Source organism: Eumetopias jubatus, unplaced genomic scaffold (assembly GCF_037043125.1).
Source record: "Eumetopias jubatus isolate StellerSeaLion01/CBP00866 unplaced genomic scaffold, mEumJub1_p1.0 scaffold_4, whole genome shotgun sequence".
NCBI classification, from domain to species: Eukaryota; Metazoa; Chordata; class Mammalia; order Carnivora; family Otariidae; genus Eumetopias; species Eumetopias jubatus.
In genome coordinates this window covers 127,384,527-127,408,675 of record NW_028274810.1, presented here as the reverse complement: position 1 = coordinate 127,408,675, position 24,149 = coordinate 127,384,527, and the positions used below count along the sequence as shown (strand labels likewise).

The 24,149-nt window shown below is 38.2% G+C and overlaps 1 protein-coding gene and 1 pseudogene across 8 annotated transcripts in view; both read left to right on the top strand.

Annotated features, from left to right (window-relative positions):
- Nucleotides 1–24,149, top strand: part of COL14A1 (collagen type XIV alpha 1 chain) — a 196,505-nt gene that overhangs the window by 88,212 nt on the left and 84,144 nt on the right. For all 8 annotated transcript variants that reach the window (XM_088023091.1, XM_088023097.1, XM_088023094.1 and 5 more), the window contains 10 exons: nucleotides 1,374–1,490; nucleotides 9,161–9,307; nucleotides 13,564–13,620; nucleotides 15,008–15,147; nucleotides 16,809–16,932; nucleotides 17,138–17,281; nucleotides 18,339–18,503; nucleotides 19,096–19,134; nucleotides 19,289–19,427; nucleotides 22,979–23,121. In XM_088023091.1, the coding sequence (XP_087879217.1) occupies nucleotides 1,374–1,490; nucleotides 9,161–9,307; nucleotides 13,564–13,620; nucleotides 15,008–15,147; nucleotides 16,809–16,932; nucleotides 17,138–17,281; nucleotides 18,339–18,503; nucleotides 19,096–19,134; nucleotides 19,289–19,427; nucleotides 22,979–23,121 (1,215 nt within the window). The remainder of the gene's footprint in view (nucleotides 1–1,373; nucleotides 1,491–9,160; nucleotides 9,308–13,563; nucleotides 13,621–15,007; nucleotides 15,148–16,808; nucleotides 16,933–17,137; nucleotides 17,282–18,338; nucleotides 18,504–19,095; nucleotides 19,135–19,288; nucleotides 19,428–22,978; nucleotides 23,122–24,149) is intronic.
- Nucleotides 79–378, top strand: LOC114199085 (large ribosomal subunit protein eL38 pseudogene; annotated as a pseudogene).

Here is a 24,149-nt window from a genome sequence, read left to right as displayed (position 1 = left end):
CATTCCTCTTCTCTCCTTCAATAAATACGTTGGGTATTCCAAATACATCTTAAAAGAGAGTATTGACCCCTTTCTTGCTGCTTGCTGTGCCGGCCGCGCGCTCCCGTGCGCCCCCCGGAGCCATGCCACGCAAAATCGAGGAAATCAAGGACTTTTTGCTCATGGCCAGGCGAAAGGACGCCAAATCCGTCAAGATCAAGAAAAATAAGGATAATGTGAAGTTTAAAGTTCGGTGCAGCAGATACCTTTACACCTTGGTCATCACGGACAAGGAGAAGGCAGAGAAACTGAAGCAGTCCTTGCCCCCAGGTTTGGCAGTGAAGGAGCTGAAGTGAACCTGGCCCGCTGATTTGAACTGTATTAAAGTTTTAAAAATTCTAAAAAAAAAAAAAAAGAGAGAGAGTATTGAATTGTTTTATATTCTGTCCTTAAAGTAAAAATTAGTTGGGCGTTTTATTTGTTTTCTCTCTTTCTCCCAGGCAGAGTAAAAGCCCATACAATGCAAATAAATTAATTTAAGGTGTTTGTTAAATTTAGTGTGGTGACATAAATCATCAATAATTCCCCCCCCCTTTTTTTTATGGAACAAGAACGCTTATTTACTCAGCATTGGGAAAAGAGGCCTTCTCTCTGATTTAACAGAAAGGAACAATGTGAAGATGTAAATTTTGATTACACAAGATTATTTTTACCATCTTGAAAAATCATTTTAAACTATTTTTGTGATAAGAGGTAGTGAAGAGAGAGGGAAAAACAAGAGAAAATGATGTGGACAAAAGTCAGAGGTCATTAGAGAAAGTAAATATTAATTTCCTACTTTTTCTGCTTGAGTCTAAATGATAAACACCAGATATTTACCCCTTTCTCATATTGGAGAAACACTATTTTTATTGCTTCCCCCAGATAACCTTTCTGTGAATTATTTTTGTATATCAGTGTTCTGTGATGAATGGGAATCTGTGTATTTGTTTTTTATAATTTTTAATGCGTTAAATCTTTCATTTTTACATTTGTGTTCTTAATAATACTTAAGAAAACACAAATAAATAAAGAGGGAAGATTAAAAATCACTCAGAATTTCACCATCCATTACATCTGGTCTTTTCCCTGTGAACAGATATTTCCTTTTTTGTTTATAAGTATCAAATAGATGGATAAAAAATTATCCATAATGTTTTGCACCTGCTCTTTCCAGTAATAAAATAGTTATCTTTTGTGCACTGATTTATTGAGTTGATGGATTTCCCACCACTGGCTATGGGAATTCTAATTCTTTGAATTAGAATTTTATTGTGTTAAAGTTCACTTCAGACTTGGGGACATTTATGGCATTGTCTGTAGCGTGACATAGGTGTGTTTCTATTTCATTCTAGTGTTCTTGGGTGTGACCAATCTTCAAGCAGACCAGATTCAAATGACTAGCTTGTGTGCTCGGTGGCAGGTGCATCGTCATGCCACTGCCTATAGGGTGGTTATAGAATCACTCCAGGGTAAGTGCAAGCCTGATTTTGTCAGGCACTCATGTACTTGGTTCTGTGTAAATCTCTGTGGACAACATGTAGGTAACATTAGACGAGAGCCCTCTTCTTGAGGAGGCGACGTTATATTATGGATCGTGCAGGATATGGAGTCAGAATGGCTAGTTAAGCCAATTCTTTAACCTCTCCAAATGATCATTTTCTCATCTGTTTAATGGGTATAACCGTGCCGATCTTGTGGCATTCTGTGAGGTTTAAGCTGAGATAAATCCACGTGAGACATTTACAACAGTGCTGTGCACACAGTAAGCTCCAGAGAAATGTTAGCTCTTACTGGTAATAGGAGACAAACAGCCAGGACTAACACACAGTAAAATTATATGGTGCTATTATTTTGGCATTTACTCCATGGGGATCTCAGTTTGCCTTTAATGTTTTTTCTTACTGACTCTTTTCATTTTGGGGGATAGTTGGTGAACAACAAACTTGTTCAGGAGATGGTTTAATATATCTATGCCATCATAGACAGGTTTTTCAGTATTACCATTCTCAAGTACATCCACAGTTTGGGACTTAGTTTCAGAGTTGAAACACTAAAAATGTATGTTTATTTCAAGTAAAAGTTTCAAGAATAACAACAAAAGGCTGATTCCCAAAAAGTGAGTTTCTAGGGACTGTTAATCCTGTTTTCACATTATCAGCTTGGATAATATTCAGAAGATGAGATCAAATAATGAAAAATACTTTGATCTGATTTGTATTTTTTTTAAAGATTTTATTTATTTATTTGACAGAAAAAGACACAACGAGAGAGGGAACACAAGCAGGGGGAGTGGGAGAGGGAGAAGCAGGCTTCCCGCTGAGCAGGGAGCCCGATGTGGGGCTCTATCCCTGGACCCTGGGATCATGACCTGAGCCAAAGGCAGACGCTTAACAACTGAGCCACCCAGGCGCCCAATCTGATTTGTATTATCAGTAGAAAAGATATGTCTTGTTATTTGGGGGAGACTTTAGGAGATAATCTTTCAAATTTGGTAATAAAATTGGTAAAAAAAAAATTTCTTTCTGGACAAACGATCATGGTTTTCTCATTTTAAAAAGCAGGAGCTAATTTTGGGGGTCTGAATGGGACTGGGCTTAGTAGACCATATCTTGGGTATAACTACATCCAAAGTGCAGAAATCTCACTTTTGGTCTAATCCAGAGAGTGGAAAGCACAGATTAGTAGAGCAGTGAGGGCATTTGGAAATACAGGGAGAATGTGAGAATAGAACATAAGCAACCCGAGAAGAGACTCCTGCCAACCCCAGCCAAGACAGTGTCTCAACAGACATGCTAAGCCACTAATTCCTTGATCCCCTGTGTGTGATCCTTATAAGGACCCCTTTAGCCTGGCATGACTAAACATATGGGAGTGGCTTTGTTCTGGAATAAATAGTGAGTAAGGAAAAGTCAGGACAAGTCATATGGATTTCACGGTTGTATTTAATATGATTTATGGGATGTTTAAGCAAAAGCACATGAAAGCCATGCAATTGTTTGAGAAACAAGTATAAAATCTTGAGGAGTTATGTTTCATATATCTTTATAAAATGAGTTAAGTCACATTTTCATTAGAAGGGTTGACATTTAGTGGTATTTGTTAGGCTTTTAAAAAAATACTAAGGATAAAAATCACACTCCCAAACTATCCCACAATTTTTTTTAACCTTTTATATCATTTAAGAAGTTGAGATGAAGGGACATAGGCTCCTATGGATATTCATTGCCTTTCATTAAAATTATATAGACTGACAAAAAGATATATCAAAACAGGATTTATCAGTGGAATTAGTGAGCTCCATAAGTCTTTTTTAAATTAAGTATCTTTAGCATATTTGCAAACTAGCACTGGGATTTTTATCAGAAGCTAGGGGATGGATGTGTCTGATAACATTGATCTGGTAGTCTAAAACCTCAAAAAGCTCTTTCTGAAGCCAAGACCTTTGTCAGCAAAAAAAATCTGAGTCTACATTTCCTTCTTATCTTCAAGAGAAGTTAACTTGTACTCCCTCAGTACAGCCAAAAACCTCTTCAACTGAGCCTTGATAGCCTCAATTAAACAAGAATGAACAAAGTGTTGCTCAATTGATTTTTCATCAGCATTTATAGCTGGGAGACTTATGAGCCCAATTAGCTTACATCTCATTCATCTAGTTGTCTAACTGAATAATATTAATTAACAGACAGCAACAGTTTCTAATTCACAGCCTCAAAGAGGAGTGTTGGGGGTGGGGAGGGAGCGTGAGGATAGAAGTAGGGAGTATGTTTGTTTTAATATATAGTTTAGATCAAGGCATAGTCTTCCTACGCCAGAGTAGGGAAGAATTAGGTTGTGTTTCTTTCCTTTTTTTAACATTTTGACCTCCTTCACTGATTTCTCCTACGCCCCTCCACCCCAACTCCTGCCCCTGGCAACCAGGAATCTGTTCTCTGTATCTATGAGCTTGATTTCAGGTTCCTTTGAGTTCCTTTATTTTACAAAGAAATGCAACCATTATCCTGATTGGTGCCTTGACGGACTTGTGGTCAGATGCAGATTCTTCCATAGGCAGATGGTTTCAGAGCCCCCTTTGTTTTAACTTTGGAATATCTCCCATTGGCTACATATGCTGCCTGTGCAGAAATTTTAGTCCTTCCACCGAGAGGAGATACTAGAGAGAAGTGGGATCTAATTCCTCCATGTGATAGAGAAAAGCTTTGTCCCAGAGTGACCTATTTTTGAATGCTTCTGACCAATTCCTACTGTTTGACAAGTAATTTTTTTCAGTTGTTTTTCTCTTTTATTTTATTTTATTTTATTATGTTATGCTAATCACCATACATTACATCATTAGTTTTTGATGTAGTGTAGTCCCCATGGTCTGGTCATGTGCATTTGTATTCTGAGATGAAGTCAGTGGAGAGGGCTCTGTTTTAACCATAATTGCTAGTCAACTTCTCTGGGCTTCAGTTTCTCTAAAATGACTTTTTTTTTGAGGCTTTTATCTGAGGTCATACCTACAAATTTCCAAGGTTTTTGTGAATAAAGTAGTCAGGCTGTATCGTTCAGGTTTGTTTGTAAATGGTAGAAATGCAGATTAAAAGGGACTTAAGCTTAGGGTCAATTAATTGACTAATATACTGGGAAGTTTGGAAGTGTCTAGCACCAGGCACATCTGGATCTAAGTGTTCAAACAATGCCATCAAGACCAAGTCTTGCTCTCTTCTGCTCTACGCTTATGCTCAGCCAGATTCTCTGAGTTGGCCCCAGTCAGATCCAGAATGACATCCTCCCAGCTAACGGCTTAACCAGTCTGAGTGAAAAGAGAGCTCCTCTTTCTCAGTAATTCCAACAAAAGTCCAGGAACTGAGTCATATTGGCTTGGCTTGGGTCACATGCCCCTAAATCTGTCATTGAGTTCAAGGGCATGAAATAAACTGGTCAAACTTGGTTGCCTCCCATCTCTGTATCTGGAGGAGAGGAGGGTTGTTATTCAGTTCTTCCCAAATCATAAAGACCAAGAGTGGGGAAGAACAGATTCAAAGAAAGAGGGAATAGATGCAAACCAGGCAAAAACAACAGATGTCCTCTACTCATATAAATATTATGACTTTTTTTATAGCCAAGAAGAAAAAAAAAAGAAAGAAAGAGTACCAGAAGGAAGAGGTCCTCTCAGGAGAGACTGAAATAAATCTGTGTTTGAGTCACTCATGCCCTTGCCAAATTGAAATTGTAGGCTTTTGGTTAATGGTAGGACGGACCAAAGTCAGCGACTTTTGGTTGGTCTTGGGTGGCTCAGAACCCCATGAGAGCCTCCATTAGTTCTGTGGATGCTCTGGGATTCTGTCTCTCTCTCCAGCTATTTTTGAGTTGACTTGGCACCCAACGTTGGGTATAGCATTTCCCTTTAAGTTCACATATTTAGATTCTACATGGTCCCCAAATTCCCTTCCTAATCTCCATAACTTGGTGAATTTCTTTCTAGACTGCTTAAGGAAGGTTTCAAAGGACGTTCAACTTGTCTTCTGTCTTTTGGTGTTGAAATGCCAGTTTGCGGTATCATTGACAAACAGAATGGGCAGCATAGTGGAGAGCCTACCTTACCAGACACCAGATCCAAAGCAAAAGATCATATGAAACAAAACATATTCTCAAGATTAAACTTTGTGAAGCAGTGACATTATGATTGCGGGTCAGGGTATTTGAGAGACCTGGGGATTGGAAGCATTTATATCATAAAATGCCAGCAGAGTATTCTGGATCCTGGATATTCTTTGCTTGTGGATCTCAGTAAGTACTCATAGGACATTTTGGTGAGTCAAGCTGATGGCATCGTTATCAGCAGAATAATAACCCAAATGATATATTCAGCCTTGCTTCATAAGAATGAAGGCACAAAGACAGATTTTCTTCCCCTTTTCCAAAAAAATAAATTAACTCCCTGCTTTTGGCACACGGGGTTGAGGAAATTAGTCATCATTTGATCAGTTTGAATGTTTTCCTTTAAGGCAAAGCCAGTAGACCTAAATCACACATGCCAAAAGCAACATGGATACATCCCCATTCATGTAACCCCTCTTTGTTATTATTGGGAATTAAAGCAATACTGTTTCCCAATAATTTTACAGTGCTTGTTCCAGTTTTCCAATGTTTTGAGATTTTTTGTTGTTGTTTTTAGCAGCAAAATCCATTTATATTCTATTGTCGAGGGTCTATAAAGTGTATGAGTATCCACGAGAAATAGAGATGACAGAAAAACACTTTCTAGAATTGATTCCTGGAGAGTTCCTGGAAGCTTTTATGGAGATGGATTAATAAATTAATAACAAACATGCCATAGGATGTTTGTTTTACAGGTGACTCACAAAAGCTTGCAAAAGACTCCAAAGTTGTGGGTAAAGGTTAGAAAGAAGCAGATTGTGTGGAGTCTTGAGCCTGGGAACCACAGACTGAACTTGGACATGAGCAGAGTGCAGAGTTTATAAACATTTTCTTACTATCAAATTCCTGTCATAGCGACATACAATTTCACAAACACCTGAACAACTCTTTTTTTATTTCATAATTTGATAATATATATGATAAGAACATTTTTTAAGTAGACCTTAATTCATTCTGAACAAATATATTACTAAAGATTATATAAATTTCACTTTTGAAACTCCTTTATATTTTCAGTCATAAAAATAAAAAATAAATTTCAAATTCCATTTAGCAAGTAGCTTTAATTTATTTATATTTTTAAAAACCTTATTTATATTTTTTACAAAAGGATTTTGCCCAGACAAATTTTAAATGACATATGTCATGTTTGTCCTGATATATGTGTGTTGTACTAGATGTATGTTTTGTTCCAATGTATATTAAAATATAGATTGAAATTTAATAGGTATTCTATATTCAAAATAGAAAAATTACTACTTCACATTTTTTGTATTTTGTACTGTTCTGTTTTTAAGTTTTCTATATTTTGTTTATATCTAATAATCGGCAACTAACACTTTGAAGTTCTTTTGAACCACTAAATAATATATATAATGTATTCAATCAATGTAGTTTTTAACACAGGTTTTTAAATTCGTAGAAATAAAGCTAGATAAGGCATTAAGTAGACTGATACAACTTATGGGTGAAATAAAGCTCAATCTAGAGCTTTTTAAATAATTGTTCTTTTCATGGCAGCAGTGATTCTTCCTTTTAACCAATTATCCACGTGGTAAAAAAAAAAAAGAAAAGAAAAGAAACACTCTATGCCAGTGAAGAAAATCAATTTGAAACCCTTCAGTAATTAAAGCTGCCAAAGGAGGCCGCTTTATCCAGTGGAGAAATAAAGCACTGAATCATAAGGGATCCTCTTCTGATCTCTGCCAGATATCACATTTGCTTAATTTCATATGCACTCCACAGATCTCAATCTGCTTTATTTAGAAAAACCATACCTGTAACTTCCACTGTTTTATGATATATTAGTGGAAATTAAAGCAGCATCTTCTGAAACTGTGACTTAGAGTTCTGAATTTAATTTCAGTTCTGCTACTTAGCATATGGACTTGATTAGGAGACTAACTTTTCTGGCCTTCAGTTTCTTATCTTTAGATTGGGGATAATTATACATATAAGGATCAAATGAGTCGATCCACATAAAATCTTTAGAATAGTGCCTGGCACATGACAAATGCTCATTAAATATTGGTTATTATTATCATTCTTGTTGTTGTTTTATGAAATACAAAGCACAGAACCTGGCACACAGTAAGCCCTCAGAAAATGATGAGTATCTTTAATCCAACTACCCTAGACTCCAGACCCAAGAGCCAGCATTAACTTCTCCAGGAAGGCAAAGCCATCTTGCTCTGAATATGGGAATGAAGAAAGTAGCCAACAGTTGAACTGGGTCTACTATGTTCTTTGTGCATCTGCCATGGTGGAGACAAGAAAGAGAAGGTCCTTTGTGGAGATGGCTGTATGTGGCTGTCTTTTTGGTAGAAAAGAACTTTGGAACCAGGAGTTGGAAAATAGTTCCACAGAATGTAGAGCCCTAAGCCACAGAAGCACCATGTTTTACTTACTCAGTTAGGATTTTGAAAGAAGAGAAAATGATTTTCAGAGTGGATCCAGCCTCCTCTGAACTTCCTAGGAGTCTTCATTGCCATTAAAAGAAATCATGAGTGTCAGTTAGAAATGAATGCTGAGAGGTAGGAAATTGGGTGTTCTGGGGACTTCCTGACCGTCTCAGCACCACTCCAAACTCTTTTTTTTTTTAACTCATTTGAGAGAGAGAGAGAGCATGAGAGGGGGAAGATCAGAGGGAGAAGCAGACTCCCCGCTGAGCAGGGAGCCCGATGCGGGACTCAATCCCTGGACTCCAGGGTCATGACCTGAGCCGAAGGCAGTTGCTTAGCCAACTGAGCCACCCAGGCGCCCTGCCACTCCAAACTCTTGCCTGCATTTGTGGCAGTTCTGAAAATAATCTGGACCTGTGGATGAAGCTTCTGAGACCCTGGAAGCACACCTCTTCATCCACAGGCATAAGGACTGCCTAGAATTCTATAATCCTAACTCAGTACCTCTATTTTTATTTTTATTTTTTTAAGTAAGCTCCACACCCAGTGTGGGGCTTGAACTCACCACCCTAGGAGTAAGAGCTGCATGTTCTTCTGACTGAGCCATCCAGGCACCCCAGCATACCTATATTTTTAGGCCACTGGCAGGAAGGGCATCTTGTTGCCTGGTAGAAAGTTGTATGGGGCCAAAAGGATGTGTCTTTTTGTCAATTTGTAATTGATTGGCTGTGTTCTGGAGATTCATGTTGATAAAAGAATATTCTAATTTTTAAAAAGTAAGTATGCTCACCTCCCCACTTGTCCAAAAGATCAATTATGACATGTACACACAATTATATACACTAATAATTTGCCATTAAAGCATTGATCTCAGGAGTCTTTTATTCTCATTTTTGAACATATGAAAATGTGATTTTCAATTACAAAAAAAATCAGTGGATGTATTAACTCTTTAGAAAAAGGTACAGTACCTAAGCAAGTATAATTCAATCTGAAGTTATCTGATTAGGCCATGCATATTAAGCATTTTAGAAGCAAATCATCTACTGATAGCTGTTTTTAAAAATTTCATGTGTGTATATTTTGCTTTATTATAGACACAAAAAAACAAGAATCCACAGTGGGTGGAGGGACAACCAGGCATTGCTTCTATGGACTTCAGCCTGATTCAGAATATAAAATCAGTGTTTACACAAAGCTTCAGGAGATCGAGGGACCCAGTGTGAACATAATGGAAAAAACACGTAAGTCAAGTGTGTCCTCTCCGATCCCTGTCTCCCTGGACAAATAGTATTTTAGGTATCCTGTTTTGGTTCAGAAACTTTATTCCATTTAGAAAAATGTTAGCTATTGCTGCCCAGGAATATCTGTAATACAAGTTTTCTTCCTCTTCTCCAGTCCCACAATTCACTGCATGTGGCCCACTGATGTCATCTGTATGGGGTTTTTTCCATCCTCCATATGTTTCACAAAGGACTATAAGGCCATATGATAGCAAAATGCTTGAAACAATGACCTTTTTTGTGATCTATATCCATAAGGAACGTTTGTGGTATGCAGAGTGTGAAATGAAGTTTAAGGCCCGGGTCCTGACATTCAAACAATGGCATATTACCACAGCTATGAGGTGGGAATGGAGCCAAGATGTTCCAAATGGCTGACCCTCAAGTTATTGCCTACTTTAGAGACTCTTGCACTCTTTCCAAGTTGGCTGCAGATCTGATGTACTGAAGGGAAAGGGAAAGTATAAAATTAAAACAAAACACTTCTTACATGTTCTAAAGACCAAGGAGAGTGTCAACTTCTTGGAATGGCTTTTAATCAAGGATTTCTGATTGTAAAGGCACAAACATGAAAATTGTCGTGAATTCTGGGGAAATTTGTGTACTTAATTCAGTATCTTGAACTTAGACTCAAAGTCCCTGTGGATTTTGTATCTGAATAAGTGGTGGGCGATGGGTTTTCTTGGTAGCCCCTCCATCTTATATCTGACATTTGGAAAGTTCTGTCTATGTATAGGTCTTTCAGTTCGTCTGGCACAGGCAGGAAGAAATCATCAGCAATGTGTGACCTTCAAAAACAGACAGGGAAAGTATAACAAATGGCATCATCCAATTTTTTTCTAATATGAAGATTTTATTTCTTAACACTAAAATATTCCACATTTTATATTGCATATATAGTTTTAAGGTATAGTCTATATATCGTAAAATTTACCTATTTTAAATGTACAATTCAATGATTTAAAGAGTTGTATCGTCATTACCACAACCCAATTTTGAAACATTTCCATCAACCCAAGGAGTTCTTTCATACTCATTCACACTCTGTCCCATCTTCAGTCCCAGGCTATTTGCTTTCTTTTCTTTTCTTTTTTTTTTTTTTTTCAGGTTTTATTTATTTGAAAGAGAGAGAGTGATTTTTTTTTTTTAAGATTTTATTTCCTTATTTTACGGAGAGAGACACAGCGAGAGAGGGAACACAAGCAGGGGGAGTGGGAGAGGGAGAGGCAGGCTTCCGTGGAGCAGGGAGTCCGACGAGGGGCTTGATCCCAGGACCCTGGGATCATGACCTGAGCCGAAGGCAGACGCTTAACGACTGAGCCACCCAGGCGCCCCTGCTTTCTTTTCTTATACATTTACCTTTTCTGGACATTTCAAAGGTGCATGTGGAATCTTTCACTTACCGTATGTTTTTGAGCTTATTCATGTTGTAGGACATTATCAATAGTATGTTTCTTTTTATGGCTGATTAGAATTCTATTTAATAGTTAGAGGATCATATAATTTTGAAGTTACTAGGGACCTGGTAGTGCACAAGATTTTGAATCAAACAGACTTCTTTGGGACCCTTTCTAACATGGTGGCCTTGGGCAGTTCCACATCTCTGAGCTTCTTTTTGCTCAGCAGTAAAAATTAAACACTTTTTCTCTTATCGCATGTGGTGGTGGTAAAGATCCAAGAGAACCTGTTGAGGAAGTTTTCTACCCATATCTTACTGAACAAGTATTCTATATCACCATGACTGTCTTCTTAGAAGTCACAAACTGATGGCCACAGGGTAGATATCACCGTGAAATAGGTTTTCTCTGAGCCATACATTTTTTTCCCCCAGGCTTTAAAGAATTTGTTGAAAGTTCAAAAGATTTGACAACCCAGGACACACATATCATGGTGCCAATCTGCTGAGACCAACTGCTATCTCTTTTATACAGTATATGTGCTCTCAAGTTTGTTCCTTGTTAATGTGTAGGCTAGTTCTTTGCTCATTTTCATTACTTGCCTGACCTTTAAAAATATTTTGGGTTTGTGATCCCTGGTCTACTTCAGCGTTCCCTAACCTTAACTCCACAAGTGTTAACTACCAACCCAGGGTTAATTTGGATAGCTCTGTTTGATGTGCTTCCCTTATGTTGGGGATATCTGGATTCTTGTAGCTTCTATCCACTGGCTCTAGTTCACCTTTCTGAATCAATGCAGATCAAGATTGCTCCCTCTTTTATGGGGCAGCCCCTCACATATTGAAGACAGGGACCATCTGTATGCCACATAGAGGATATAAACAGATATCACCAGTTCACTGTGGTTCTTCCTACCCAAAAGAGTCTTTGGCCAGATGTTCTGCCCAAACATACTGATCTGTCTGCCATTGCTTCTCATTGATTTGGTTCCTGGACGTAGAACTTAGGATATGCCTCAATTTCCCACAATAAAGAAGATGGACAATTATAAAGATGACCCACTACTTCCACAGATTTTAAGATAAATACATCTGGCTTTAGAAGCATTTTATGGTGCTTTCAAGAAAGTTTTACAGTCCTAGTTTTGGTATTAAGATTTCTCACTTTTTATTTTACATTTGACACTTTTTAGCTTCAAAAGTTGCCTTTAAAAGATAAAAGTGATATATACTCACAATAATGGAACAGAAGGTAAAAAGTACTTTGCTGACTTCCCTCTTTCCCCATTCTTCCTTCCCACAAGTGCCCATTTGTACCAGCATGGTCTCCTTCAAGAAATTCTCCCTAATCTATCTATCTATCTATCTATCTATCTATCTATCTCTCTCTCTCTCTCTCTCTCTCTCTCTCTCTATCCAATCTATATCTATATAGAGATATATTGATATATATCTGATAGGTTTTTTTTGTTTCACAAATAGGATCATAGCATGGTATTCTGTGACTTGCCTCATTTCACATACTAATTAATCTCAAACATTTTTCTATATTGGTAATATACAGTTACTTCATTTTTTTTAAATGTTGAATTATTTTATTCAAATAATTATATTTTATTGCCTCTTAGGGGTGCCTGGGTGTCTCAGTCGTTAAGCATCTGCCTTTGGCTCAGGTCATGATCCCGGGGTCCTGGGGTGGAGCCCCACTGGCATCGGGCTCCCTGCTCCCGGCAGGGAAGCCTGCTTCTCCCTCTCCCACTCCCCCTGCTTGTGTTCCCTCTCTTCGCTGTGTCTCTCTGTCAAATAAATAAAATAAAATACATAAATAAATAAATACTGCCCCTTAGAATTGAAAGAGACCTTAAAATTAAAATTCATCTCCCCAACCTTCCTGCCAGTGAAGGAATTCCCTTTATAACATTCCTGACCAAGTAAGCAGTCTGCCTGAACTCAGATCTTTCCAGCTATCTGGTGCGCACCTGTTTCAAAGGGAATGGCTATAATTAGTCAAGAGTTTTCCCTCATATTAATCTGAGGTAATAAAAAGAATTTTCTCAGTTTTTCTTAAATTTTTAGCGCCAAATAAAGAGCAAGAAAAGAATATAGTAACATTTAGGATGTTTAGCTAATGATGCCATAATTTCCTTGCTCTTTACCACATGAACTGCTGTGGAAGTCACCACTCTCATGTAACTATCGCCCGCTCCTTTAGCCAATCACACTTGGCATATTACCTGAACGTCTCATCCCTTGTCATCCAGGTTGAACTGATCTGGACACATGGTGGCCTCCCAGTGTCTTGCCATTTGGTCCTCAGAACTGAAAGTTTTCCAGAGAGAGTCTGAGCAGAAAAGAGAGCAAATTAGATTCCATTGGGGACCACATCCTGGGGATGCAGGGTGAGAAGCAGGGGGGAGTGCCATGAACAAGGATTGATGGTCAGTCCTTAGTTAGGCAGAATAGAAACGAAGTTTATTATATGTGTGAAAGAAGCCAGAGACAAATCTGAAATGGGTTGGCAGGAGTCTTGCCTTAAATCAACATTAGAACCACTTTGTAGCTGACAGTTTGATTGCATTGACTCCTGCTGGGTAAACTGAATTGTGGCAAAATGGCATTTCAAGCTCTCAGTCTGATTTTAGGGGATGGATGGAGCCATTTTAACAGGCTGTGGCTGATTTATAGTAGTCACTAACTTCACTATATTCTCCAAGAAGACAATGGTCAAAATCATTGACTTTCCTGAAGAATTATTACTCCATGACCTCCCTCTATTCACCACAGATGTGATGGCTAATCCATGTTCCTTTTCTCTCTACAGAGTCACCTCCTACTCAACCACCCACTTTTCCTCCGACCATTCCACCAGGAAAAGAAGGTAAAAGAATAATATGATAATGCTGTGATTTTAGGTTCAGGTTTTCTCTTGGTTTTGTTTATTAAACAAACATTAAAAAGAAGAAAAGGGTACAAGGAAGAAATTTAAGAACACAATTTCATATCCCAGAGGTAATTCCTTCATGCATTTTGATGTATTTTTTTCTCTGCTTTATTACAGAAATTTTCATTTTGAGTGTATATTCACATAGATTTTGCTCTCATTTCAAAGTTGAAATCTAATCTTGATTTCATTTTTCTTTGGTAACAGAGGACCAGATTTTCTTTAATAAGCTTATAATTAGCAGATCTTGTGATCCCTTTCAGCTCTAAATTCAAACCATAAATTTGTAAAATTTTATAAATCTCAGGACTTAGAAGAACAACCTTACCAGATCCTTATCGTCCCTGGATTATTACCTCACCTGGAGATAGTTTATTCTATAGTATAAATACCTTTAAGGGACTAGCTTTAAGTACAACTTAATAAAATAAAAACGAAGTGCTTTTTTTTCCTAAAGAAAGGAGAAAGGCACATTATCTCATAGAATATTTATGTGCAACTGGCCTAAGATGAAAAGATTCAGATTATTGAAGAGTAAATTATTTGTTTCATCATAAAACAGAGTCAACCACAATGATGCACACTAATAAGGGGAAGATAGGCATAGATAATCTGAAACGGCACAGGACACCAAGGAAGGACTACTGAAAAATGTTTTTGGTGGAGTGAGTTTTTGTTGGTGTGTTTCTTGCTTGTTATGTTGGTATCAGTAATAACTACTGATAAGAGTCTCCCTGGGCTAGCATTAATGTACATTTCTTGACAAGTACCAATGGGTGGCAAAAAGGCATAGAAAGAATTTTAGAGCAAGGCTGGAACTTTGCTTACAGCCTTAGCCCAAATGCATATCAAATTGTAGATTAATCTGCTTCCATTATGTCCTGTGCCTTCCTTCTGAATTTGAATCTCTCTGAAGCTACTGACTCAATGAGCAGAGAATAGGGTACTTAGAGTAATAGCTTGGACTTTCTTCTAATAAGTGAGTACTTGAGAGTATTTGTTGCTACCTTCTGACTCTAAATCACTTTAGTTCCTCATTTTTCTATTCTTTAATTTTCTATTTTGGAGGGCTGAGATTGGTTGATTTTTGTCATAATTCTACATGTTTGATAAAACTTCTCAGTCATGAAGTCAAGCTTCTCCTTGACTACAGGAAAGAAATGATTATCAGGAAGTATAATGAGCAAGAGCTTAGAATGTGATTTATACCTTTCCTTTGGGAAAGAGCTGTAGTTACCAGAAGGAAACCATCATCTGCTTTATTGGTTGTAATAACTACTGTTTTCCCCTTATCTTGAATTCAAAATTCATTCCTGGTCTTCAGTATGCAGAGCTGCCAAGGCAGACCTGGTGTTTATGGTGGATGGATCCTGGAGTATTGGAGATGAAAATTTCAATAAGATCATTAACTTTCTGTATAGCACTGTCGGAGCCCTGAACAAGATTGGTGCTGATGGAACTCAAGTAAGGCTAGCTGAACAATCTTTAATTCATTCTATGCATTAAAAATTATCCGAAGCTATTGTTATGGCTACTTGTCAGTTGATATGGGTAATATAGTGATCAGATCTGACCCTAAATGAGAGGATAGACAAGTCTGGATTTGGAAGCAGCTTACTGATGCTAAGAGTCGGATGCTCAACCAACTGAGCCACCCATGTACCCCTGCCACTGGAAAGTTTTAAGGAGAGAATAAAGGTCGTTCTGACTGTTTTATGGAGTGTGAATAGTAACACGGGTAAGAGTGGATGCAGAGAGACCATAGTCCAACACAGAGATGAGTTGGAGGCCTGGGCATGGGTGGTAACAAGGAGATGCATGGGTAGGAACAGATTCGGAATGTATCATGGAGGAATGGCTGAGAAAATTTGGAAAGGGGAACCATAAAAGAAAAATAGATAAATGCTAAGGCTTTTCGGGGAGCAAGGAATGTATTTTGGATAGAAGGGTCAGATGTCCCTAGAGATGGTGACATCTGCAGCAGTGGCCCTTGGAAGCTGGTAGCAGCTGAAGGCTCACACAATCAGAGAAAGCACTTTGAAAATGCTGTATTTGGGGCACCTGGGTGGCTCAGATGGTTAAGCGTCTGCCTTCGGCACAGGTCATGATCCCAGGGTCCTGGGATCAAGTCCCGCATCGGGCTCCCTGCTAGGCGGGGGGGCCTGCTTCTCCCTCTTCCTCTGCCTCTCTCTCTCTGACTCTCATGAATAAATAAATAAAACATTAAAAAAAATAAAACAAAATAAAAAATGAAAATGCTGTATTTATTCCCTCCCATGATCATTCTGAAAAGCAAACAAAAAAAAATCCCAGTAAATTAAAGATAACCCCCAAATTCCACTGGAAGAAAAGCAAACTATAGGAAATGAAGCCAGGAAGGCTTTTATTGTAGTGGTTAAAAACATAAGAGTTTGGGGGCACCTGGGTGGCTCAGTCAGTTGAGTGTCCGACTCTTGATTTCAGCTCAGGTCATGATCTCAGCGTCTTGAGGTGGAGCCCTGCATGGGCTCTGCACTCAGCAAGGAGTCTGCTTGAAACTCTCTCCCTCTCTCTGCTCCTCCCCTCACCCACTCTCTAAATAAATAAATAAAAATCTTTAAAGAAAAAGAACATGGATTTTGAGGTAGGATTTACTTGGCTTCAACTGTGGGTTCTGCAGTGGCCACCCTTGGGATTTTGTGCAAGGCACATGACTTTGAGTGCCTTTGTCTTCTCGTGTGTAAAACGGTGGAGCAGTAGTAATTACTTCACAGGTTTGTTTCATGAAGACGTCCTTGTAAAGAATCCACCTCGGATTCTCTGACCTTTGTCAAGTTACAAGGCTGCTTTTTTTTTCCATCTGTCAAACAAGAAAGCAAAAGGTCTACATACTTTCGAAAGAGATTGTTAGGAGACTGAGAGAAATTTTTAAAAATGAACTGTTTCCTGAAAAATACTTAGAGAACAAAAAATACTGCTTAATGTGTTGTCAGATTTGCTGTGTAACCTGTGTGAAATTTTAAGCCAAGGAAATTGTGGTTTGGGTTAAAAAAGAAATTAAAGTCATAGGTGTAATCATGCCCTTGTGTGTGCTCTCTGGAAGAAGTCTTTATATATGTGAAAACAAATACGTTGTCTCTCTCCAGGTTGCAATGGTTCAGTTCACTGATGACCCCAGAACAGAATTTAAACTAAATGCCTACAACACCAAAGAGACCCTTCTTGATGCAATTAAACATATTTCATACAAAGGAGGAAATACAAAAACAGGTAAGAATAACAGCAACGACAAAACTCAGCAAAGACCCAAAGTAATTCATCATTAATAATTACTGAAATGGCTTTTTTGGAGGCATAAGAATATAGATTTTTTTGGAAAAGATTTTTTACTGATCTAAGAACTTCCACCCTTCTCTCCCCAGCGAAACAAACAGGGGGAGGAATGAAATTGAACAGTTGCCTTCCTCTGTTTCAGGAAAAGCAATCAAGCATGTCCGAGATAGTTTGTTCACTGCAGAGTCAGGGACCAGAAGAGGTATCCCAAAGGTCATCGTGGTTATAACTGATGGCAGGTCACAGGATGATGTGAACAAAATCTCCGGGGAGATGCAATCAAATGGTAAGCCACGGATAGTAATGTTGCCATTGTTTTCTGAATACAAATTTATAGGCCCATCAGAATGATTTAAGTGTTTCTAAATCTTTCTGAATATTTAATGTAAATCTTTTTTAATATTAACTAGACAATGTGATTTTTATTTTTTTTATTTTTTATTATGTTCAGTTAGCCAACATATAGTACCTCATTAGTTTTTGTTGTAGTATTCAGTGATTCGTTAGTTGCATATAACACCCAGTGCTCATTACCACACATGCCCTCCTCGATACCCATCACCTGGTTACCCCATCCCCCCACCCCCCTCCCTTCTGTAACCCTCAGTTTGTTTCCCGGAGTCCAGAGTCTCTCATAGACAATGTGATTTTTAAAAAAGGTCCCAAGTTACAAATCTAATATTTTGCTGTATTTTCTCTAATACTTTTGTTACATACAGGATGCCCTGTATAAGAAATTGTAGCAATTAAGTGCAATACTGTGAAAAGGACCATTATGAAGGGCCAGGGAGGGAACCTGATCACAGAAGCTCCTCAGCCTCCTCACCTGCAAAATGGAGATTCTCATTGGATTATCATGAAGATTACATTTTTTAAGACATGCCTGGCAAACAGTAGTTTAATATTTATTTGCCAAGCATGGAACCATGACCCACCTCAGGCTGCTAGCCTATTAATACCTCAGGTTTTACATGTTAAGAATAAACTGAGATAAAGTTTCTCTGTCTCAACTACATTTCATCCCATAAACCTTAAAATAATTATTAGAAGGATATAGCATAAAGATGTTCCTCCAATGGCAACAATTTTGTCTCAAGCACTAACTGGGGCATTGCCTGTCTTGAGTTTTCTTTAAAATGGAAAATTGCTTAGGGGCTGATGGAATAATTAGTATTTGGTGGCATATGCTCATGCAGAATTCTGATGGACAATAAAAAATGAATTATCCACCCCCACCAGGCCTCCTTCATAAACATTTTAAACGCAGGGACATGTCTTACATTGCATTATTTTTATTTTGTGCAGTTTAAAATAATCAGAACTCTTTTCCCCTCCTGCCACAGGCTACAGCATCTTTGCAGTCGGTGTGGCTGATGCAGATTACTCAGAGTTGGTTAGCATTGGCAGCAAGCCCAGTTCACGGCACGTCTTCTTTGTGGATGACTTTGACGCCTTTAAGAAAATTGAAGATGAGTTGATTACTTTTGTCTGCGAAACCGCTTCAGCAAGTTAGTTCTTTGGAATTTGTACTTAACTCATGTTGCTTAATGGCTGAAATATTTCATACCAGTTAAATAATGAGTCCCATCTTGATCTGAGAAAAGAATATGTATTTGCAGAGCTGTTTAGTATGCAGACATTAAGTTTTGTGGTTTTGAGCATTTGGAAATAAACCTCCGCTCTCCCCCGTTTAGGGTTTTAGGTGGATAAAAACTTTCCCTAATGAGATGAGAGTCTATGTCTAGAAGCAACTCTGCCTAAACAGCTGTAGTAAATGGTTTTCAAAATGTAGTAAGACTGCTCATCAGGGTGACACATTAGAAGTGAGACTGCTCGCAACACATGCTCTCAAGAGACCACCATAGATTTTAATAGGTCCATGAGAGGAGAAGGAAGCCATGTCCTTTTGGTTGTAGTAGGCCAAGGGAGAGCATTTCAATCTTTAGGAATCTACAGAAAACCATAGCCACATGTGGTTTGGATTCCCTTCACAATTGACTTCCGCAAAGATTATGTTAGCTTCCTGTTCTCAGGACAGGGAAAGGATATGTTTGGAAAATATCTAAATTAGGGTTTTCCATTGTTTGTTTTGCTTCCTAGCCTGCCCGCTGGTGTACATGGATGGCGTTGGTCTTGCAGGTATGCATTATCACAATCTTTCCAAATACATTTGGGAAATACAAAACAGGTCCAGATTTTTTTTTATCTTTAAAAGACTAATTTTGAAATTTAAAATCCTAAAATGCCTGTTTTTTTTCTTTCTTTCTCTCTCTCTCTCTCTCTCTCTCTTTAGGATTTAAGATGATGGAAATGTTTGGCTTGGTTGAAAAGGATTTTTCATCTGTGGAGGGGGTTTCCATGGAGCCTGGTACCTTCAATGTGTATCCCTGTTACCGAATTCATAAAGATGCCCTGGTTTCCCAGCCAACCAAGTATGTTTCCCTTGCGAGATATTAAAGCCAATCATTTGTTATTTTATCTCAAAATGAAAATGATGTCAACTTGAAATATGCTGTATTAGTTCCCAGTAGGATTTTCCATGATGATAAGAACAAATGATTAGACTTCTCTGTTTAAAAACATTAGACTCACACAAAATGCCAGTTGAACTTTAATAACTGTTAGTCTGAGAAAATATATGAAGATAGTTGATCTTTACCCAACGCTACCATATACCAGTCATTGTTCTAAGTGCTTAAGCACCTTAACTCGCTCAAAGCTCCAAACAGCTCTATGCCTTAGATTCACTTATTATCTCAGTTCTAGAAATACTGAAATTAAAGCACAAAGAAGCTAAATGACTTGAGTGAGATCACATGGTTTGTTTAGTGAAAATGCTGGGGTTTGCATCTGGCAGTCAGGCCCCAGAGCCCACACCCTGAACCATGTCATTCCAGTGCCAATAATTCAGCTCATTTTTAATTTTTGAGAAGTCACAACAGCAACCCCACATAGTGGATGAGTAGTATTGGATGTATGTACAAACCACATTATCTACTTGCTTTATAGTTCATAATGCACATAGGATTCCTGGGCCCGTTTACAGCAAATTCCTGGTTCAAGGGATCATCTCTCAAGATGTTATCTGCTATTTTACATTCCAACGTGAAACATTTTCAGTGTCCAGATGTTGTAGTGTGCACTTGTGCACGGACCAATGGGTGAGATCATATTAGAGTATTAAATTCATCTATCCAATGTATATACAAGTTGCTTTGCTAGCTTCTTCGAAAATATTATTTATTAAATTTTAGCCTATTACCATACTATCCAAATTATTTTATTGTACTTCATTTGGGAAGATATTATTTAAAATAAGTAGACCTCTATTAATAACACAAAATATTTGCTTTTATAGGTGTAGCTTCATTTTCTAGAAAATTGTTAAAAATGCTTTTGACCTATAGAGTATATGTGCTTTTAGATAAAGCCAACATCTGGTATTGCCTTTTAGCAGGTTTTCTTTTTCCACAGTCTAGGGATGCATAATAAAATGGGTATTTGAAAAACCCTCCATGGAGTCCTAGCCAAAAATGAGAACTGCCAAAGGGAAAATCCTCTCTACCCGACTGAAATGGCTCATCCCGGGAACAACACCGTCCACCTTCAAAATCCATTCACAGGCTCCCAGACATCTTACTCCACCTGTCACCAGCATTTGACACAGTTGCTCACTTCTTCCTCTTGGATTCACTCTCCTCACTGGGCTTCTGGGACACACACTCTTTTGAGTTTCTGCCTACATTACCGGCTGTTCATTTTCAGTGCTGCCCCCTCTTCTCACCTCCACTTCTTCATGCTGGAGGGATTAGGTCTGATCCTTGACATTCTTGTTTTCCTTGTCTATACCCACTCTCTGGTGATCTTTTGAGTAGTGTTCAGCATTATCTATATGCCAGCGACTCCTAAATTTGTATTTCCAGTCCAGACCCATTTCCCCATAACAAGACTAGCATATCTAATTGCGTACTAGGCATCTTGCTTGGCTATCTAAGTGGGCATTTCAAACTCTGCATGTTCAAGACCATGCTCACCTTCGTGCCAGAGCCAGCTTCACTTACAACCTTTTCCATCTTAATGACAATTACATCTAACCAGTTTCTCAGGCAAAAAATAGTGACTCCTTCATGTCCCACATCCACTCTACAAAGGAATCCAGTTGTCTGTGCCTTCTCGCCATCTCCACTGCCTTAACTCCATATGGGGCGCTGTCATCTCTTCCCAAGCTCATTGCAGCAGGCTTCTAATTGGTCTTCCTGCTCCGCCGACCCTTGCCTTCCTAGAGGCTATTCTCCAAGTAGCAGTCAGAGTAATTCTTTTAAAATGTAAATCATGCCACTGCAAAATCTCCATGATTCCCCGTTCCCCTTGCATTAAAAGTCAAAACTCTTAAATGGCCCATAGGCTCTACATTATCTGGGTACCTATTACCTCTTTGACTTCACCTCTTGTCTCCTTCAGTCCATTCTCCAGACATACCAGGAACACTCCACTTTGGTGTCTTTGTACTAGCTGGATGTCTTTGTCTCTTTTGAGGTTTTCTTCAAATCTAACTTTCTCAATGAACCTTTGCTCAAATGTAACCTTCTCAAGGAGGTTTCTAAGTGAAGCCAGTGGTGATGACTTCAATTAACACTGCAAAACAAAAAACACTGCAAAACAAACAATGCAAACAATAGCATTCCCAGTCCCCATTAAACTGCTCTATTTTTCTTGTTTTTTTTTTTTTATGGCATGTTTACCTTCTAATACACTGTATAATTCACTCTGCTAGAATTTAAGTGCTTCTACAAGGATAGGAACATTGTTGGTTTTATTCATTGATGTATCGTAAGTGTCTATTACAATGTCTGGCACATAGCAAGCACACAATAAATATTTGTTGAATGAATGAATGAACTAATATATAAACAAAATGAATGAAATATTTTTATCTATGCAAATCAAACTTTCATTTTCAAATTCATGCTAAAATCCCATATTCTTAAATTTATCCCCTTAATAACTATTATGAGGCTCCTATATATGTAAAGGGCTATATTTGTTGCTTTGGGGAAAAAAGTAAAAGTATATAAGTGCTCCACTTAATTGTTAGAGAGAGATAAAATGGTATAGCAGGCTCGGCTCCTCAGAGGCAGATCCAGAGGTGGAGATGAGTGTTCGAGGAAGCTGATGTGGATGTGCTCTCATGGAAGGGAATAGAAGGAGGTGAGATGAGACGGAGAAAAGTCAAGCCGTGAAACAATCTCACTGAAAGTCTCAGGGGGCCCACATATAGGAGTTCTGAAAATGAAGCTGCCTCCATTTGAATGAGCGGCTCTGGTCTTCATATGCCCTCAAAGACCAGTCACTGAAAACAAGTGCCATAAAAAAAAAAGGGGCATGACCTTGGGAGAGCCCTTCTTTCTGCTGAGCAGTCTCTGATGGGAATTGGTATTTGAGAGCTGTCTACAGACATGACTCCCAGCAGCAGGAGTAATACATTCTTAACTCTTGAAGGTAGATCTAGCTGGTGCATCCCAGCACGAAGCATGGACAGGAATGCAACTAACTACAACCTTTAGTAGAAAGTGACAATGTCTTAAGTTTTATAAAAAGACTGTAGATAAACATTATTTATAATACCGAAACTTTTGAAATGACTTAAATGTTTGAGAAGAAGTGACCAGTTAGACAAATTATGGAATAGCCAGACAATAAAAGATTGTGCAGACATTAAATATCATACTTTTAAAAAATATTTAAGGAAATATGAAATGTGTAGTAAATGGTGCTAGGAAAAGGGGCAGCATTCTTTAAAAACTGGAGGGAAATGTACCACCTCAAAACAGTGGTCATCTCTGGATGGGATTAATAGTCCTCTGTTATTTTTTTTTTTCTGTTTTTCCAAATCTTTATAATTAAAGTGCATTTGCTTTTATGATCAGGTAAATAACTTTTTGAAAGGGATGCAGTGAAATATTATTTTCTTTCCATTTTTCAGATATTTGCATCCAGAAGGATTGCCCTCTGACTACACAATGAGTTTTCTATTCCGGATTCTTCCTGACACTCCAGAGGAGCCATTTGCTCTTTGGGAGATTTTAAATAAAAATTCTGACCCATTGGTTGGAGTCATTTTAGATAGTAAGTATATTCATTTATATGTTTGCACACACATGTATGAGTAATGTATATGGCGTGCCATCTTGCCTGTTTTGTGTACATTAGACCCTCGAACAGCATGGGTTTGAAATGCATGAGTCCATTTCTACAAGGATTTTTTTTTTGATAAATGTGGTACAATACTGTAAATGTATTTTCTTTATAATTTTCTTAATAACATTTTATTTTCTCTAGCCTACTTTATTGTAGGAATATAATACATAATACATATAATATACAGAATATATGTTGATCAACTCTTTATGTTATAAGTAAGGCTCCTGGTCAACAGCAGGTTATTAGTAGTTAAGATTTTGGGAGTCAGAAGTTACATGTGGATTTTCAACTACTTGAGGTGTTGGTGCCCTTAACCCCCACATTGTTCAAGGGTCAACTATATATTGTAGAATAACTCATTTATCTTAAGCCATGAGTAAATACTAGCAATAAATTATGTAACGGTTGTTTCATTCATTCATCCACTCATTCTTTCAGCATGTATTCACTGAGTTTCTACTATGTGCCAGCACTAGGCTCTGGGATTCAGCAGTGGGCAAGGCAGAAAGAGACAATTACTGGGGTAGTAAAAATTGCGGGATGAGCTAAGTTGATGGTGGGAGGAGTCGGAGGGTTACTGGGTGGGGAGGAACAAGAATCATTTTTTGCACATGGATATAAGTATAAGATTTTTCTTTTGGGTTCCTTGGCCCTATTCCAATGTGTGTGTTGGGGGTATGAGGAGGGTGGAGAGTTTTACACACAACACCAAGCAGTTCTCAGATACCAGCAGGATGCTGAGAATTCAACTCAATTCTAATACTATCTACCCAGAGATAACATCAAATCCCATGGGTTAAGTGTTCAGTCCCATAAGACTGTGCCCTCCCACCACCCCTTTCAGACTCCAGTTGCAAGCCAAGCTGTTACTTGTGTTTCTGATTGACTGGTTCTAAATCAGAGGTTCCAAAAAAAAAAAAAAAAAAAAATCAGTCAATCAATTAATCAATCAG